General features: G+C 35.4%; 1 protein-coding gene and 1 long non-coding RNA gene across 3 annotated transcripts; one reads left to right on the top strand and one right to left on the bottom strand.

Moving 5' to 3' along the window:
• The first annotated feature begins 3,846 nt into the window (after window positions 1-3,846).
• Window positions 3,847-16,132, top strand: LOC145562337 (transcriptional activator DEMETER-like). The gene is made up of 19 exons (XM_081622577.1): window positions 3,847-4,540; window positions 5,993-7,681; window positions 7,752-8,177; window positions 9,050-9,140; window positions 9,772-11,095; window positions 11,193-11,272; window positions 11,378-11,462; window positions 11,536-11,627; window positions 11,706-11,774; window positions 11,893-11,929; window positions 12,008-12,090; window positions 12,718-13,209; window positions 13,590-13,626; window positions 13,705-13,762; window positions 13,887-14,026; window positions 14,113-14,178; window positions 14,264-14,378; window positions 14,455-14,493; window positions 15,820-16,132. Exons 1-19 carry the CDS (start codon window positions 3,847-3,849, stop codon window positions 15,936-15,938), a joined length of 5,736 nt encoding a protein of 1,911 aa, XP_081478703.1. The 3' UTR covers window positions 15,939-16,132.
• On the bottom strand, window positions 8,758-18,075 carry LOC145562338 (uncharacterized). 2 transcript variants are annotated; one of them, XR_014094338.1, is made up of 7 exons: window positions 17,811-18,075; window positions 16,796-16,861; window positions 16,428-16,499; window positions 12,117-12,213; window positions 11,385-11,655; window positions 9,490-10,697; window positions 8,758-9,151 (listed from the first exon to the last, which is right to left on the bottom strand). It is a non-coding gene; the product is annotated as an uncharacterized LOC145562338 (long non-coding RNA). The 2 variants fall into 2 exon arrangements; XR_014094339.1 differs by lacking the exon at window positions 11,385-11,655 and having other exon boundaries at window positions 17,811-18,074.
• Between the last annotated feature and the right edge of the window lie 370 nt (window positions 18,076-18,445).

Genomic DNA, 18,445 nt, shown 5'->3' with positions numbered 1-18,445 from the left:
TACTACCCCTAAAATTGATTAATTCTAGTAACTATTATCTTTTTCCCTAATCAGCCTACTTAATTATTTAATGACATCATTATCCGTCTAAATTGTAATTAATAGTTTTTTTTTGAAACAGTAATTAATAGCTTTTAAACATAATTAATTAGATAAACCCTTACACCACCACCATACACCATTGCACCACCTCCGGCAGCCCCCTTACCACCTCCGACAGCTCCCCCACCGTAAATCTCGTTCCTCTTTCGATCCCCCACCGCGAAAACCACCCCTTCCGTTCTCCTACCAAGAAATCCAATCTAATCCTCACTCATTCCCCCGTCACGATTACCACCTCCCTCTCGCTTTCCACCACAATTCCCACCCCACCCCTTCCCCTACCATGAAATTCATCCCCCTTTCGTTACCTCACAATGAATTGCAGCCCTATCACGTGGCTGGACTGTTTCCGAGGCTTGGGGGAAGGGAAGAGGTGGTAATTGCGGTTTGGGAAAAGGGAGAGATGTGTTTAAAGGGTTGGGGCAAAGGGATGGGCGATAATTACAGTGGATTTGTGGTGGGAGAACAGGAGAGGGTAGGTTTCGTGGTGGATGACCAAGAGGGGGATGAATTTCGGGGTGGGGGAGCTGCCGAATGTAGTAAAGGGAATTTGTCGGAGGTGGTTTGGAGGTGATGCTAGGGTTTATATAATTAATTAAGGTTTTAAAGCTAATAATTACAATTTTATCAAATAATTATGTCATTAAAATCTTAAGTAGACCGATTAGGGAAAAAGGTAGTAGTTATTAGAATTAATCGGTTTTAGGGGTTGTAATTAACAACTTTTTTTAGGGGTAGTAATTAACAACTTTTTTTAGGGGTAGTAATTCACAAAGGCTCTCTTTTTGAGATAGTAATTCACAAATTTTCCTAAATTAGTTTACACATTTAACATTTGATACTATTCATAAACTCTACATTGATGACTAGCTTATGTGATTCATTGATAAGAAATATCACTTTTATTAGATTTGTTGGAATTTTCTCAATGAGTTCAATTTATAAATATCAAATTTTTATTATTTTAACTTTTGCTAATTAGTGATATTTACAATAAAATTTATACATTGGCAAACGTGATAACTATAATGTGTCAGCTAATTTATTGGAACAATGGGTGTAAATTTGTTGTTCGTTTAATATATCACAAGAGTTGTGTTTCATATAAATGTTTTCTATTAGATTTATATTATTCTCCTTGAACCCCTTTTGAGTTCTAATCTACACATGTTTGCGTTTTAAGTATTTTTTTAAATATAAAGATAATTTGATCCTCCTCGTGACGGTTTAAAAGGTGCGCGCATTTTCAGATGCTATTAATTTATCACATTAAATGTATCACGAGGATTTTGATTTATATAAGCAACAACAATAAGATCAATGCATCTTTTGACCCTTTATTTAAGATCTGTTTTACTCTTTTTCAGGCTTTACCAGATATTCAGATCTTTAGTATTTGACGTTAAGGATAAACTTTATTGATGCCCCATATTCTCTTATAAAGGATCAATGAAAAAGGGTTCACCTATTTCAAAATATCAATTTTTTTATTTTTTTATTTTTTTTATTGCTAATAAAGATATTTATTGTTGAATTTATGCATTGGTAAACATGATAAATGTATCGTGTAAACTAAATTAGAGAAAAAGAAGAATTAATTTGTTTCTCATTTTATATATCACAAGAATTGTAACAATTTCAATTAAATTTATGTTGTTCTCATTTAATTTTACCCTTTTAAGTTATAATATAAGCATATTTGTATTTTATGTCATTTTTTTAAAGTATAAACATAGATGATGTTCCTCGTGACTGTTTAATAGGTGTGCATATTTTTTGGTGCTAATAATTTCTTTCACATTGAGGGCTTCAAGCATCAACCATGAGATCAATCTATCTTTTGACCCCTTTTTTAAGATCTTTTTTTACATGTTTTCAGGCTTTACCGGATATTCAGATCTTCTGTATTTGACAGTAAGCATGAACATTGTTGATCCCTCTCATGACCCTATTTTTGTTGTTATTTAGTTCTGTCTTATTAAAAATATTATGTAACTTCTTATACATACAAATGGTCCATCACATGTCCCTCCATCTCCCACTCCCACTCCCACTCCCACCCCCTCCCCCCTTAGCCTTGTAACATTATAAAAGATCTTGTGTTAGCACTTAGCAAGATCACATACTCCTAAAAATAGTTACAATTGCCATTTTGGACAGTTTTTCTTCGCTGGTTATATTTTAATTATTTGATAAATTAATATATTTTTTAACATATTTTTCCTCATACAAATATTTCCAATGCAACTATTCTCATACCAAAATATATTTACCTACTCCTAAAGCAAAACTATTCCTATTTATAAAAATATTCACCTACTCCCAACTTGAATATTCATATTTCTAATATTGAATTTATATCGCAATACTTGATATATGTGACAACTAATCATTACGTTATACTATCTCATTTTCCTTAATATCTGTGTAAAATCATTTAACAATTAAAGATTATAAAAATTGATGTGTCAGCAATCTTTTGTTGTACTTATTCTGAGTATCTATTTTTAAGAGAAATTATCTTAAATGACTTTATTAACGCCATATTATTACATAACCTATTAAATGTAATAATCAACTATTATTTTAAAAACATTTAATAAAAAGTTGAAATAAATCTTTAATTTATAGAAATGCCCTACAAAGAAGATACTTCAAATAAAAAATATATAAAAGAAAAAGAAATCACTTTTAGTAATATATACACCTCATATTCAAGTATAAAATAATAATTAAAATATAAAAAAATGATGCACTTAAAAAAACAATCAATTAAGAAAAATGATGTACTTAAATAAAACGAAGGGAGTATACGTTACGGTCCAAATCTACTACACCCAAAAATTGGTATAAGTACGAAAAAAAACTCTATATAAATGAGAACTGATTAAATAAAATAAGTATTGCAATCCATTCTACGGGTACATATGCTAATATGTACTTTGATCAATAATATTTTTAATCATCAATATTAATTATGTATTATAAAAATTGATATTTAAAACTATGTATTAAAATAATTCTAACAAATATCCGTATAACTATATAGTCTTTTTCTCATGTATAACTTACAAATATTCGTTAAAAGTCAAACCATAACACTTAAAGAAAAAAAATGGAGGGAGTAATAAGAAACGGATGAAGGCAGGCTTATTTGTACTCCTCCCTCTCTCGCACTCTCACTCTCACTCTCATTCTCTCTCTCTCTCTCTCTCTCTCTCTCTCTCTCTCTCTCTAATTTTCTCTCTCTTAGTTTCCATTGAGACTTCTGATATTTCTATCCTCCATTGAAGCAGCTTCTAAGGTAAGTTGTTTCATTTTTGTAATCACCCCTCAAAAATTTATGATTCTGTTGGGCTAATTAAAATGTTTCAGTTGTAATTGAATTAATTAAAAAGATTTCTGGGACTTTACCAGCTTTTTTTTTTTTTTTTTTTTTTTTTTTTTTTTTTTTTTTACCATTTCTGTAAACAATTTCAGAGTTTTTTTTCCCCCAAAGTTGTTGATTTAATTTTTTTTTTCTTGTCTAAATAAAATTTCCTGAATTTTGCAGGTTATAAATAAAGGAAAATTGGGTTCAACCTGAAGGAGATTTTGCTGGAGAACATAGTTTTGAGGAAGAAATAATTTTGGTCAATTTTAATTTTTGTTCTAAAAAAAAAAAACAATTCTAATTATTTATTTTTACAAAAATAAAAAATAATAAATGTTTTTTGTTGGAGAGTGATTTTCCAAAGAGTTGAGATGGAAAATTACAAAGGAAAATCAATTCCAATTGTAAATGATTTTGGTATCAATAGATCATGGATTCCGTTCACCCCTTTGAATCCTCATCTTGGACCGATCAATGAAAATGGTGATGTTGGGAATTATTTGTCAACATTTTCTCAACGAAATAATCATGCTCAAAATCTTTTATCTTATTCAACAACTCCTCCAGCAATTAATAATGGTATTAGCAGTATTCCTAGTAGCAGTAGCAATACCAACCATCACCAACAAAACCAACACCTTTGGTATGATGATGGTGGTAGATTAATGCAGAGAAGGGGATTAGAGGATTATCTGCCTACATGGAATAGCCAAGGTAGGAGAACTAATGTGGCTTATTCTTGGACAAACCCGACAGCGGCCGCAGCTCAGGGTAGTTATATCAGTAATTACCCTTACTTGAGTTCTTGGGAATCATCAATGCCGTGGACACAAAATGGGGTCGGAGATGGCACATTCGCCGCTGCCTCCGCCGCAGCAATGGAGCAGTTTGAGAACATGTCATATACAAGCCTTTTAGGCAGTAATGATATTTCTGGTCTGGGACTAGGAATGGGAAATGAAGCAGCTTATCAAGTATGGGATTACAATCAGTATCCTGGAGGAAATACTGATGTGTATGGCAACCCAATTTACAACCCGATTTTTGGAGGAGAAATGCAAAGTTGTAAGTTTTCTTGTGTTTTTCAAAAGCTTTGAGTATTTGCTTGTCAAATTGTTATGTGAAATGCGGTTGTTCTTACCATTTTGCTTTGTATTTCACAACATTCTTAGCACACATGCAGACCTCTAAAAAGTGGTGTAAATCTGGGTAAAAAAAAAAAAAAAAAAAAAACAGGGATGATTTTAGTGTTTTGTGATAAATATAAATAGCTGCAATTGAAATTTAAAAAAAAAATATCCACATAAAATAGACATGAAAAAAATATTGTTAAGTAGGATTGCACTAGTTCTTAGTTTGAAAAATATTACTCGTAGTTCCTATCTATTTTTTGTCGTGTGGTATGGGTAACTTATTCACTGTGTAGACGATTTTTCTGCGGCATTTACTATTTAGCCATCTAAATTGATGATATCTAAATTGATGATATGACGAATTAAAAATAGTAAATAGAAAAATAAAGGAAAAATTAGTTTTAATAACCCCAACTTTACACAAAATTCTTTAAAAAATCCCAATTTTGAATAATCCCAACTCTGGGGTGTTTATTTTTACTTGTTGAAAAGATTATTTTTTATAATTAAATGACACATGTCAAGAGCTAATTAGCCCAAAAAAAATTAAAGAAATTATCAGAAAACCAAGCACCTCCTCCTTCCCTGACCCAGCCCCACCACCCACCGGGACCCCACCCATCCCGCACCGGAAAACACGCCCTCCTCCCGCCAGCCAACCCATCCCGTCGACCCTCCCCTTGAACCACCAACCGCATTCCCTCATAACCCCCTTCCCTCCCCTCGAAACACCCACAAAACACCTCCCCCACCCCTCCAAAAGCCCACGAAACAATTCTCCCACCCTCAAAACACCTGGCCTAGGTTTCTGGTTGGGGGGAGGGGTTTCGTAAGTGTTTGGAGGGGTGGGGGAGGGTTTCTTAGGTGTTTGAAGATATGGGGATAGCGTGGCGGTTCAAGAGGAAGGGGGAGGGAAGACGGGACAGAAGGGGCTGTCTAGCAGGATGATTGGGTTGGGTTTTCCGGTGGGGGAAAGAGATTAGGGTGAGTGGGCTTTGGGGTTTCGGTGGGGAACAAGTAGGTGGTTGGGCGGAGGTTCAGTTTTTTTTATTTTATTTTATTGGACCAATCACAATTAGACATGTGTCACATAACCTGTTATAACATGTCATTGACTTTTGTTGACCGGTTTAGGAATGAAGAAAGTAAATGCCCCCAAAGTAGGGTTATCTAAAGAAAATAAAGCAAAGTTGAGATTATTAATGTAATTTTTCCTAAAAAAAAAACGAGAAAAGAATAAGGAAAGATGATGAATGGATTCTATGCTTGCAAAATGAAATTCTACTTATATCTTATTTTAAATACCTTTCATTGGATATTACTGTTCTGACATTTCCCTAAGCTGATACTGAATTACTGACAATAATAAGCAACGGTGTTGTAGGTGCTTCTCCTCATCAGTACCAGAGTGTTTATGATGCCAACTCTTCTCGAGCCACAAAGCACGCAAATGGAAATTATTCCAATTTTGCTCCTGCAACTCCAGACTCTCGGTGGAGAATTGATAGTAATGTGGCTCCAGGGAACTCACCTTTTGGCACTTATCAAAGGTCAACTGAGCAGAACGGGTTGCCAGAACAAGTTAAACAAGTTGCTGCTGCTGCTGCGATGATCAACATTCAGAATGTTCATGAAGGAGTCACCATTCCCAATACACAAGAATCATCACCTGGTAAGGTCCCCATGACAGTAGAGAATCACAACCCTGACAAGGGAGGCGACCAAGTTATTGACCTAAACAAGACACCACAGAAGAAAACACGACGGAGAAAGTACACACCAAAGGTCTTGAGTGAAAAGAAGCCTAGACATACTCCAAAACCTAAAACCCCCAAGCCCACTGATCCCAAGGAGAATACACAAGTTAAAAGAAAGTATGTGCGGAAGAACAAGGTGAACACACCTTTGGAAACTGCTACAGAAGGAGAGCAAACACCAGCAGGAGCAACTGAAGCAGGAGTGTCAACACCAACAGGAGAAACTGAAGCAAGAGACTCAAAACCATCAGGACTTGTCGCCAAGTCCTGCAGAAAATCCTTGAACTTTGACTTGAATGGACAAGCAGCAGAAAGTAACTTCCCTCATATGCCAAATGGATATTTGCATGTTGTGCCACAGCCAAACATGTGTGACACTACTCTTAGAGAGGGACAAGAATTGATGGTGGAAACATCCAGGGTGTGCACTGCTTATGAGCTTAACTATACCCAACATCAGGAACTCAAAAAATACCTCTCACTTCCCACAAAAGACTACCAAAATAATACACAGCCTGACCTGATTAACCTCTCCAAGGGAATAGATGAGGGTCATCACAGTTTGTTAGGAAACAACACTGAGGTTTCTTCCAGAAATGAAGCTCATTTGGCACAAAGTCCCAATTCAAGCCCTTGTGCAAGTTCTAACGAACAGAAAATTACAAAAGGATCAAAGAGGAGAAATTCTTGCATGGCAGAGATTGCCGCAGGAAGTGTGGATACTGCCAATCACTGTACCTTCTGGCAGCCAAACCACTCAAATTTTGGAAATGCTACTACTGGAGAGCTTCATACATTTCTCTTTCCCGAAATTTTCAAGAAGAAGAGAACTGAGAAGGTACAAAGGCCACACATACCAAGTATGCCATCTACTACTGCTGCATCCGAAGATATCAACCTGGTAGCCGACACTCAAAATCATTCAAGTGTTGATCCCACCACATCAAAGTACTACTGCAACCCTGCTTCTTATAGTGATAATGCAGTGTCTTATAATCATGCCGAGTTACTTATGGGAAGCGTTGAGAACAGGGTGCAGCCCTTGGATAGTTGGGCTGACATGGCAAAGTTGAAGAAGAAAAAGAGATCAAAAGGCACTACTTGTGTTAGTGATTTGGCCCCACTGAGGGGGAAACCAGGACCCAAAGGTCCTCGCAAAAAGACAATTAATACTTCAGAACATGCTTCCACAGAGGCCCTAGAAGTTGACAGCACACCAAAGCCAATATCAAAGAGGGTATCTAGGAAACAGAATTCTTCAAACAAGAGGGACCTAATCTTGTATAATGCTAATCAGTCTGCCAGAAAAGCAACAGGTAAATATTAGCTAATCAGCCATTTACATCCTCCAAAGAGGAATATAACTCATTTTGCCACTTGCTGCAGGTTCTGTTCCAGCACTACCATGGGTAAGAACTAGCTCCAGGTCCATTGAAGATTTGACTGAAGGAATGAAGCTGCTGGATATCAACAGAGAAGGCTACAGCTTTTCACTTCAAGAACAGAATGCACTGGTCCCATACCGGGCAAAGAAGAAGGTAAAAAATGCAAGAAACGCGCTAGTTGTTTACGGGAAAGAAGGGACTATAGTGCCATTTGACGGGCCATTTGATCCTGTTAGAAAGAGACACCAACGGCCTAAGGTTGACCTTGATGATGAGACCACTGAAGTGTGGAAACTTCTTCTCGAGAACAGTGACAATAAAGGTGTTGATGGAACTGATGAGGATAAAGCAAGATGGTGGGCAAATGAACGAAGTGTCTTCCATGGGCGTGTGGACTCATTTATAGCACGCATGCGCCTCGTTCAAGGTATCATACTCAAAATCCCTTTCATCTATTTTTCATTTTTCAGTATATAATAGTCCTATGGTTCTAAAGAGAAGGAAAATAAGAATCACAAAGAGAGAATCTCTAGTACATTCCTAAGGGGCTGGCATTCCAAGGTTGTAAATCCTAAATTTATACTATAAGCCTTGAAAGGTATACAGATTATTGATTTTTGAGATTAATCTAGACGGGTAATGTCTAATACAATTAAAACCTTGATGCTAACATTATTACTAGACAATGTAATTTTGCAAAATAAAAAGTATACATGATAAAAGATAATAACTGTAGAGTTAAAATGCTTAATTTGATTACTAAAAATCATAAAAACAAGTCTTGGAAGTTAATGTAAGATATAATTTATTTGGCAAAAAGATCTGAACACATTAATATGCTAAAAAGTAAAAATTATGTATAGCAACTACATCAGCTACGAGTACATTTCATTCATTATTACTAGACAATGCAACTTTGCAAAATAAAGAGTGTACATGATAAAGATGATAATTGTAGAGTTAAATTGCTCAACTTGATTACTAAAAATCATATTACAAGTCTCGGAAGTTTGTAAGATATATATTATTTGGCAAAAAGATCTGAAAACATTCATATGCTAATTATTATGTATTGCGAGTACATTTCATTCATTGTGAAAAGAGATTAAGCATATCCATTAATCAATTTTCAATTTAGACATGCCATTCAATGGAAATCAATACTGAAATACTGATTGATGCATAACACAGGTTTGAAGCCTTAGAAACTTTCATAAAAGTTGCAATTGTAGTTTACGAATTTACCTTCAGCCATAGTAATAAAGTTGGTCACTAACAAAAAACGTTTGCTTCATACAGGAGATAGACGCTTCACTCCTTGGAAAGGCTCTGTTCTGGACTCTGTTATTGGAGTCTTTCTTACTCAGAATGTAGCAGACCATCTTTCGAGGTAAGAACATGCTGAAATAGAGAGATCAATATATTCCATTAAAGACATGCTTGAGTTGAGTACATAATTAACATAGTGTTTGGATAAAGGAAGGGTAAGGAAAAGAAGGGGAGGTAGGGGAGGGAAGGGAAAGGAAAGAGAGGGGATGGAAGAATTGAGGAGTTTTCCTTCCAAATCTCTCCATTGTTGGAGGGATCAATTTCTCACAATTTAATCCTCCATTTCTCTCCCCTCCAATTCCCTTCCTTTCACATTTGTTATCCAAATGAACCCCTTCAATTCCCTTCCCTTCTTTCCTTCCATCTCCTTCAATCCAAACACACTGTAAAAGGTTTTCAAGAGAAATTACAGAGAAGGTAAAAGGGTGGAAATCAAAGTTGACTCATGAGCAGGTGTTCAAAAGTTATTATCTTTATTGGGGTAATTATTACAACCGGGGGGGAGGGGGGGGGGGGGGGATTACCCATCTTTGAAGGGTAAAATTTCACCCCTACCCCTTCCTCCTTCCTGTCAAACACCAATTCCACACATCATCTCCTATTCATTTAATTTAACTGTTATCCCCTGAATTCTTTATCCTTGTCTAATCATTCCCTGAAAGAGAAGTATCTTAAATCTTGTTTGATTGCAGTTCTGCCTTCATGAAAATGGCTGCTCATTTTCCACTCAAGTCAGAAGGGAGTGAAAGTACCCTCTCAGTGGAGTCAACAACTACAACTGCTTTGGCTGTTGAACCAAATATTTGCATAATTGAACCAGAGAAAAGCATTACTTGGAACGAGAAGACAGATAGTGAAGAGAAGGAAGTTGTCAATAGCAAAGAAGTGACTGGAAGAGCTCCTGGTTCAGTTAGCCCTAAGGATTACTCCAGTGAAAACAGCCAAAAAACCCCCAATAATTCAACAGTTGATTATGCAAATAGCCAGATTACAGAGACAGAGACAGCAAGTGTCTTAGGAGATGACAGAGCAAATGATGATGCAACTTCATCACAAGTTTCACAACACTCAGTAGTGTCATCCCAGAACTCCATCAACTCTCCAAATCTGCAGACTGCTGGAACAATGAGCATTTTTTCAGAGAATAATTCAAATACACAGCCTTTAGTAACTAGCTCCCAATCCAATTATTTTGATTGTCCCACCTTGTCTGTGAGTCGGCTAAAGATGGCAGAAAGTCCCTTCCTTAATGAATCTTACAGCCAAACCCAACAAGATCCGCTAGAGTGCATCAATCATGTAACAATCAGTTCTCTAGAATCACAAGGATTCTGCGCAAACAATGACCAGTTGAATCTGAATTTTCAATTACCAGACGTAGATAGCAGATCTCCCCATATATCAAGAAAAGATGAGAACAGCAAACCAACAGAACAAAGCAATCTGACTACAGAATCAGCGGTGCATCATTTTGCACAGGAGAAAAGTTCAGATAGCATTCCAAGATCTTTTCCTGATAATACACACTCATTGCATGTTCTTGAGGGTGATAACATGGTGATGCATATCATGCATTCACAAAATCAGTCAATGAAGGAACCATCACATGATGTTTCATCTGCCAATGTTCAAACAAGTTCAAACTGGAAAAGTGCAAAATTGAAAAACGAAGTAACTACTGATGTTACCGAAAGTACTGCAGAATTAAAAAGGACAAGCAATGATCTGAAAATAATTGAGAAAATATCTGAACAGACATATGCATCAGGTGGAATTTCAGCGATGACAAATGCAAGCGCTGGCGAATCTGGGAAAGGAAAGGCAGAGGTAAAGGCTAATACATTTGACTGGGATAGTTTGCGAAAACAAGTAGAGCCAAATGGTATAAAAAAAGAAAGAACAGAAAATACAAGGGACTCAGTAGACTGGGAAGCAGTAAGACACGCTGATGTGAATGAAATTGCTGAAACCATTAAGGATAGGGGCATGAGCAACAAGCTTGCAGATCGGATAAAGGTGAGATTTATAGCTCAGATATTCCACTTGTACAAGTTTATCTGAGTTCAATCACATAAATTGTTTGCATCATTACTCATGTCAAATAATTGTACAGGGTCTGTTGGACAGGCTGGTCAAGGATCATGGCAGTATCGACATGGAATGGCTGAGAGATATTCCCCCAGACAAAACAAAGTATGAGAAAATAAATTATATAATAATAAAATTTCTTCTTAACACCAGCCATGACATGAACTACCATTAACCACTATAATGCCCAATTTCTTGTTAATGATCCAGAGAATACCTATTGAGCATTAAAGGGTTGGGATTGAAGAGTGTAGAATGTGTGCGACTCTTGACACTGCACCATCTTGCTTTCCCAGTAAGTCTACTTACCAGTTCCATTCAAAAAAAAATTAAAATTGAGATTTCATATTGACTGTTGCTATATTCAGGTTGACACCAATGTTGGACGTATAGCTGTGCGGCTAGGATGGGTTCCGCTTCAACCCCTACCAGAGTCGCTTCAATTGCATCTTTTAGAAATGTAAGCTCTACACAGTTTATGTTTATTGCTGCACAAATGACAATTTTCAAACGATGTTAACACCATTTGCTGTCTCAGGTACCCTATCTTGGCATCCATACAAAAGTACTTATGGCCACGGCTTTGCAAGCTTGACCAGAAGACTTTGTAAAAACAATATTCCCTTGATGAATTTTTTCTCTTTAATTGATTATTGTATTCTTGAATGAGTACAAACATTAACAATTGGAAAATGTTATTGAATTTATCATTCTATTTGATGCAGATATGAGTTGCACTATCACTTGATCACTTTTGGAAAGGTACATTGATATTAAAAAAGCTTTGTAGCCTTTGTTTTCATTATAGATCATGACAGGATTAATTTATAAAAAATGCAGGTATTTTGCACCAAACAGCAGCCTAATTGCAATGCATGTCCCTTGAGAGGAGATTGCAGACATTTTGCCAGTGCATTTGCAAAGTAAGCATCCCAGTTAAAAAACTTACCTTACAAGGTTTTGAACAAAACATCAAGCAGTTGTAACAGCTGTTAGCTCCCTTGAAAAAGCCTCCTTAAAATCTTGGAGAATTTTATCTGCAAAACCTAGCAACACCATACAATGAATTTTGAGCTCATTTTAAATGGTCTAAAAAAATATATAATGATAAAAATACAATTGTTATCCTAGGAAGAGGCATGGGTTAAAGATTTACAATAACAGACTCAAATCCTTACATTTCACCTAAAATTATTTTTATCTTAGTGAATCATATTATTGTCCTTGGAAGAGGTTTTCCCTCAAAAAAAATTCCAAAAGTGGCAAGGGTGAAAATATACAATTACAGAATCAATTCTTGTATCAATTTTTGTATTACGCCTTAATTTTATTTTTGACTATTAAAAAGTGATCATGCTTATGGTATATATTCAAAATTTCTAAGGTACCAGAGTGAAACAAATGAATACTAGATAGGTTATAGAGAAGACCTATTTGTAAGCATAGACTAGTATTGCCAAACAAGTTTCCCATATTATACATAAATCTGCTATGTGCCTTATGTGTTACTAAACATTTATATTTCGGTAAATATTTGTTGTTTGCTGCAGTGCTAGATTTGCCCTTCCAGGGCCAGAAGAAAGAAGCTTTATGCCTTCAAGTGGGGGCAGTTCAGCATATCCAAATTCTCAAGCTAGCACCAATCCTTTGCTTTTGCCCCCCTCTTATTCACAAAGCAACTGCGTTAATGGTGCTCCAATAAGTGCAGTTTCATCTTCCCTGCTGGCACTACCCTACCCACAGACTCGACTGGAGAGGCAATCTGAAATTAGGAACTGCGAACCAATAGTGGAAGTTCCTGCATCACCAGAACCAGAACCAGAACCAGAGCAGGAACAAACATTATGTGATATTGAAGACACATTTTACGACGATCCAAATGAAATCCCAATAATTAAGGTGAATGTGAAACAATTGTCTCGGACTCTAGAGAATTGCAGGGATAGAAATTCAAGTGCCTTGGTGGCTTTAACACCTGAAGCTGCTTCCATTCCAACACCAAAGCTCAAGAATATAAGCCGACTGAGAACAGAGCATCATGTGTAAGTTTACAACTCCATCCAAATCATGTATACTTGGAATGTTACTGTGACATAAATTCAAGATTTCCTAGTCTAGGTCAATAATTAAGGCAAGTTGGATGTGGTATGAGTACCTCCCTACCCCCCTTTTCTTATCTTTTGCCTGTTTTATCGGGTAAAAATGTTAATGAAATAAACAGAAACCACTTACAGCTATTTCTCATGCAGGCTTCTAGCTAAAACTTTAATGTATACACACGCTTTCAACTAGCAGTATGCAATTTACTAAAAAAAAAACTTATAAATTCAAGTCCCTTCTCAAGAAATATATGAATGTTTTCTATGCAATTTACTAAAACAATCTTATATTTTACTAACTCTTTTCTGTATTACATTTGCAGCTATGAACTCCCCGACACACATCCTCTCTTGAAAGGGGTAAGTTATTTTTAAATTGCATTATCTGTGTACACTTTTTGCCTTGGTTACTTTCTCACTGTCGCTGCACAATTGTAGTTGGGGAAAAGAGAGCCTGACGACCCATGTTCATACCTACTTGCAATATGGACCCCAGGTAGGTACAATTAGTTTACATATATCATCACAATGATTCTACTGAGGACAGTCAGGGGGCTAGTCCCATTCCAGTTTTCATCTCAATAACTTATGTCAGAGATGCTAATTGATGGCCAAAACAGGTGAAACTGCAAGCTCTATTGAACCTCCTGAAAGAAAATGTCACTCTGAAGATCCCAGCATATTGTGCAATGGGGAGACATGTTCTTATTGCAACAGTCAGCGGGAATCAAACTCCCAGACTGTACGGGGAACACTTCTGGTAAGAGATTAAAACACAAACTGCATATATTGTGTTTACCTTCATTTGACATCCTATGTCATGCTTGCCTCAATTTTTATATTCAGATACCATGCAGAACTGCAATGGGAGGCAGTTTCCCACTTAATGGAACATATTTCCAAGTGAATGAGGTAGGTTCAGTCAATTGGGTACATAAGAACTAGAAATTTTGTGCCACTCATTCTCCCACTCTTAGCTTATTCGAATCGTATGCAGGTATTTGCTGACCATGACTCCAGTATTAATCCAATAGCAGTCCCCAGGACTTTGTTATGGAACCTTCCAAGACGTACGGTTTATTTTGGAACATCAATTCCAACCATCTTTAGAGGTACTGAAAGAAAAACTGCTTTGACTCCACACATGTGAGGATATTCTTTGTTCTAATTTCTAAAATTTACGTCCAGGTTTGACCACTGTAGACATTCAACGTTGCTTCTGGAGAGGTATGCTACTATGGCACTAAATCCTTAAGCAATTTAATCACATAAATTTCCCTCCACTCTTGCAAATATTTCCATATCACCACACAGATAGTAGAAGCATGAAGTACGAATCAAGGAAGAGAATTATACTTCTGACACAATAATATTGATAAAGAGGAAACCAAAAAACTATTGCTAAGACTGTTTGCTTCTTTCTCTCTATACCAGTTCCCAGACCCCCTAAGGTGCTAAAGATTAGTTACCAACTTACCAAAGTTAACCATACAGCAACATGCTTTTAAACAATTATTTCCAATTTAATCTTGAGCCCAAATAGATGAACAGATACCAGTAATGCATATACCCAAAATTCCTTAATGCTACTCTTTATTTCCTTCCATGTGTTATTAATATCCTTGCTGATTTTCCATCATGAACAATCTCTTAAACTGCTTAAAATTGTTGGCATAGATTGCAAAACTTGGATTCTTGCACATATTTAATTTACATATTGGCGTTCAAAAAATCAAAAGAGAATATGTTGGTCCTGTGAACCTCAGTTTCTTCAAACTTAAATTTCAAAGTTCTTAAATCCTTTTGACACCTGATCAAGAGATAGCTCAAACTCAAAGCTATGTTGATTCAGTATATTTTCATATAACCTTGTTTGGCAAATAGTAATAGATAACAAAATAGTAAAAAGTAGAGGTGATCAAAATTTGAACCGGGCCGGGCCTTGGCATTAAAGCTCATGCCCAATACCACAAAAAAGTAGCGGGCTTGTCGGGCCAATCTGGGTTAAGCCAGGTTCAGGTTTTTAACTGAAAATGTAGTTTTAGGCTTGCCCAAACCCACATTTTTTCAAGCTAGGTCATAGTTGATCACCTCTAGTAAAAAGTAATAGCAAATAGCATTTTCCGAATTTCAAAAGCATTTGGTATATCAACAATAATAAAAGTAAGTTAAGTCATTTGAAATCAAGAACTAAACAGAAGAGTAAGAGTGCATTTTGCCTTATATAGTAGCATGAGGTAAATGATTGATATGCTAAAAGGTAATGGTTCCCAAGGAAAATCTACTCATCAAAATGCTCCAATTTGCCTTTTATCAAAGATAAACTTAAAATCCAATCTACTAATGTATTTACCAAACAACGCATATAAATTATACTACAATCTACTCTACCATATACCTGTATCTTTTTGTTTAAATTTTATATATTGACACAAACAGAAAAAGAAAAAACAAAAAGCATAATAATGAATTATGTTGAGTAAAATTCTATGTACACCACTCTACCTCTATATCAAATTTAAATGTTCATGCTTAGTTTTAATGGCAATGCAGGATTTGTTTGTGTAAGGGGATTTGACCGAAAAAGAAGAGCACCTCGTCCACTCATAGCCAGATTGCATTTTCCAGCCAACAAGACTAAGGGGGCAAAAGGTAAGACGCATAATGAGTAAATGACCATGAACTGGCTGTTGGAGTCACAAAAATATCAGCGAGGTTAAAAGAGATAACAGCGTCGTCTGGAATTAGGAAATGTATCAGGATATTGCCCATGTACATCATTTATAAAGATGGTAAGCAATTTAAATTGATGCTCCAATTGAGCAAGTTTCTGCAGTAGGGGAATAAAGCATAGAATTGCGATCAACATAAGTGAGTACAGTACTTCATGACAGACAAATTGAGATTAAAAAAAAAAATGTTCTAAGTGAAATTTCAGCATCCGCCAATGTTATGCAGTGTTGATGACAAAATTAAAAGTGTCAAAAAATAAACTGGGTAGAATTAAGCTGACATACTATATCAAATTGTACATCTTTGATGAAAGCACCGAAGCTATTGAAAAAATAAATCATTTCTTAAGGGATATGGTTTATATTGCTTAACATTATGTGAAACACAAAATTGTTAAAAACTTAAAACAGAGTGGGAAAGTATCTTACCAGCAAATCCCAAAGTTCACATAATAGGTTGAAGTGGTTCCCCTAGCTTCTGAAAGGACGATATTTGACAAGCTGCAAGAGGAAGACTTAGAATTAATACCATCTAATCTAATGCAGTTAAAAATTTCAACCCATCCAACAAAAGAAACATTTACCCAAAAATATTTCACTTCTTACAGGTTAAAAACATCAAAGCCTCTTATTATAAACCTAGATTAGCCTGGTTCTAGGTATGCTAGGTGTAAAAGCCAATGCTTGTGCATCAATTCACATGAGACTTGCAAGGTTCAACAATCAATGGTGCTATGGATAGTTGTCCATTAAACGTATTATTGAGAAAGCATATTAAAAAAGAAAAGGCATCCTACCTTTTGACTGGCTTCTAAATTGGTTCAAAATTCACAGCAAATTCAGCCAAAAAACAAGCCCTGAATCTGCAAGAAGATGAACGGACGCCTCAGTGAGTTCTTATCACCAAAACAAAGCATTATAACATATTTTGAGTTTCACTTATACAATCGATTGAGTTACACATGAACCGGGGGATCTTCGCAAACAAAGGTTCTAAAAATTTGTAGTAATACACAAATTGAACTGACATTTAGCTTAGTCTTACTAAAAACCAGTAGAGGCTTGACACTTACCAAGGCAGATTTAAAGTTTAGGTTTAGCATTGAATTGAATGGTATCATTTACATACTACATTTTATGTTATATAGTATGTGTAACAGCTTATATACTTCCCTTGCAAATTGCAACCAACCTTCCAAAAAAAATGAAAATAAAAAAAATAAAAATTACGTTGTTCTTGTTTTTGGAGTTGCTCCATTTACTCAACAGGGTTCGGTGACTTAAAAAGCCGCCGCGGGCTTAAAAAAACCCTAGAAAGTTTTAGCTAAAGTCGAAAATATTATTTAATCGCTTCAGATTCAAGTAGAACCTTCAACAATGGCGATTTCTAACGGATTTCTAACTCAATTTTAGACATTCATATCTAACACATCAATATAACATGAAATTAACAAATATAATGGCCGTCTTTCCAATACATTGAAGTCAATTACCTACATTAAATAAAATGAAATAAAATCTAATCAACCAGATTAATTAAATGTATTAGATCCTAGATGAACCTTGAAAAATGGTGAACTTCGTTGTCTTTCCAACAATATTTCTAAAAATTACTATATTTAAATATACCAAATCAACTTTTTCTTCAGATTCTGGTTAAACCTCCAAAATCAGCAATAAAAGTATGAAATTGCAAATCTTCAAGTAAAATAAAACAATTTCAATTGCTCAAAGTCCGATTATAGATCTTACAAAATAAATCTGTATAAATTCAATCTAAAACAAAAATTAAACTTCGAGAATTCGACTTACCTGTCGAAATGAGTGTTCTGATAGATAGAAAAGACGAACACTCGAGACGCCGCCATTAGAATTATGAGCAGAGGAGAGAGAAAGCAAAGTAAAGGGAAGAAGAAAGTGATTTTGAGGTTTTGCCGCTCTTTTTTTTTCAAGTTCCCTCCAACTTTTAAAGCCCGCCATGGAATCGTGATTTTGCAATGCAGAGAAAACTGTAAATTGAAGTGAGTTTGGTGAGTTGATAACCCAGAGAGTTTTAGGCATGTTCGACAACATCTTTTTAAATAATATTTTGACTTTTTTTTTTTTTTTTTTTTAAGTATATTCTCTCATTATTTAACACTTGTTCACTTTTGTTTTATAGTCGTATTTTATTATTATTTGCTTTATTTTCTTTTTTAAATAAGTATTTTTCACCCTTGTTTCTTCACATTATATTTTAATTTTTTTTTTTTTTATACTTTCACTCCTTTTTACCTATATTTACCTTTTTTTTTTTTTTTTTCAAATTTTGTTATTTTTAAAGTGACCTCACTTCCATCATATACTTAGAGAGTAATAAATTATTCCTTCATTAGGGTATTGGAATTTTTATGTCTTTTTTTAAAACCCAGTGATTGCATTTTTAGTTCTTCGTTATTTTGGGTTTT

The sequence above is a fragment of the Chenopodium album genome, chromosome 10 (assembly GCF_948465745.1).
Source record: "Chenopodium album chromosome 10, dcCheAlbu1.1, whole genome shotgun sequence".
NCBI lineage: Eukaryota > Viridiplantae > Streptophyta > Magnoliopsida > Caryophyllales > Amaranthaceae > Chenopodium > Chenopodium album.
The sequence above is the reverse complement of the archived record's forward strand: the minus strand, read 5'-3'. Positions and strand labels throughout refer to the sequence as shown.

Coding starts and splice junctions, on each gene's coding strand:
- LOC145562337 (XM_081622577.1), top strand. CDS start 3,847: ATGGAAAATTACAAAGGAAAATCAATTCCAATTGTAAATGATTTTGGT. Junction 13,210..13,589: donor CTGAGAACAGAGCATCATGT/GTAAGTTTACAA, acceptor TTACATTTGCAG/CTATGAACTCCCCGACACAC. Junction 13,627..13,704: donor CACATCCTCTCTTGAAAGGG/GTAAGTTATTTT, acceptor GCACAATTGTAG/TTGGGGAAAAGAGAGCCTGA.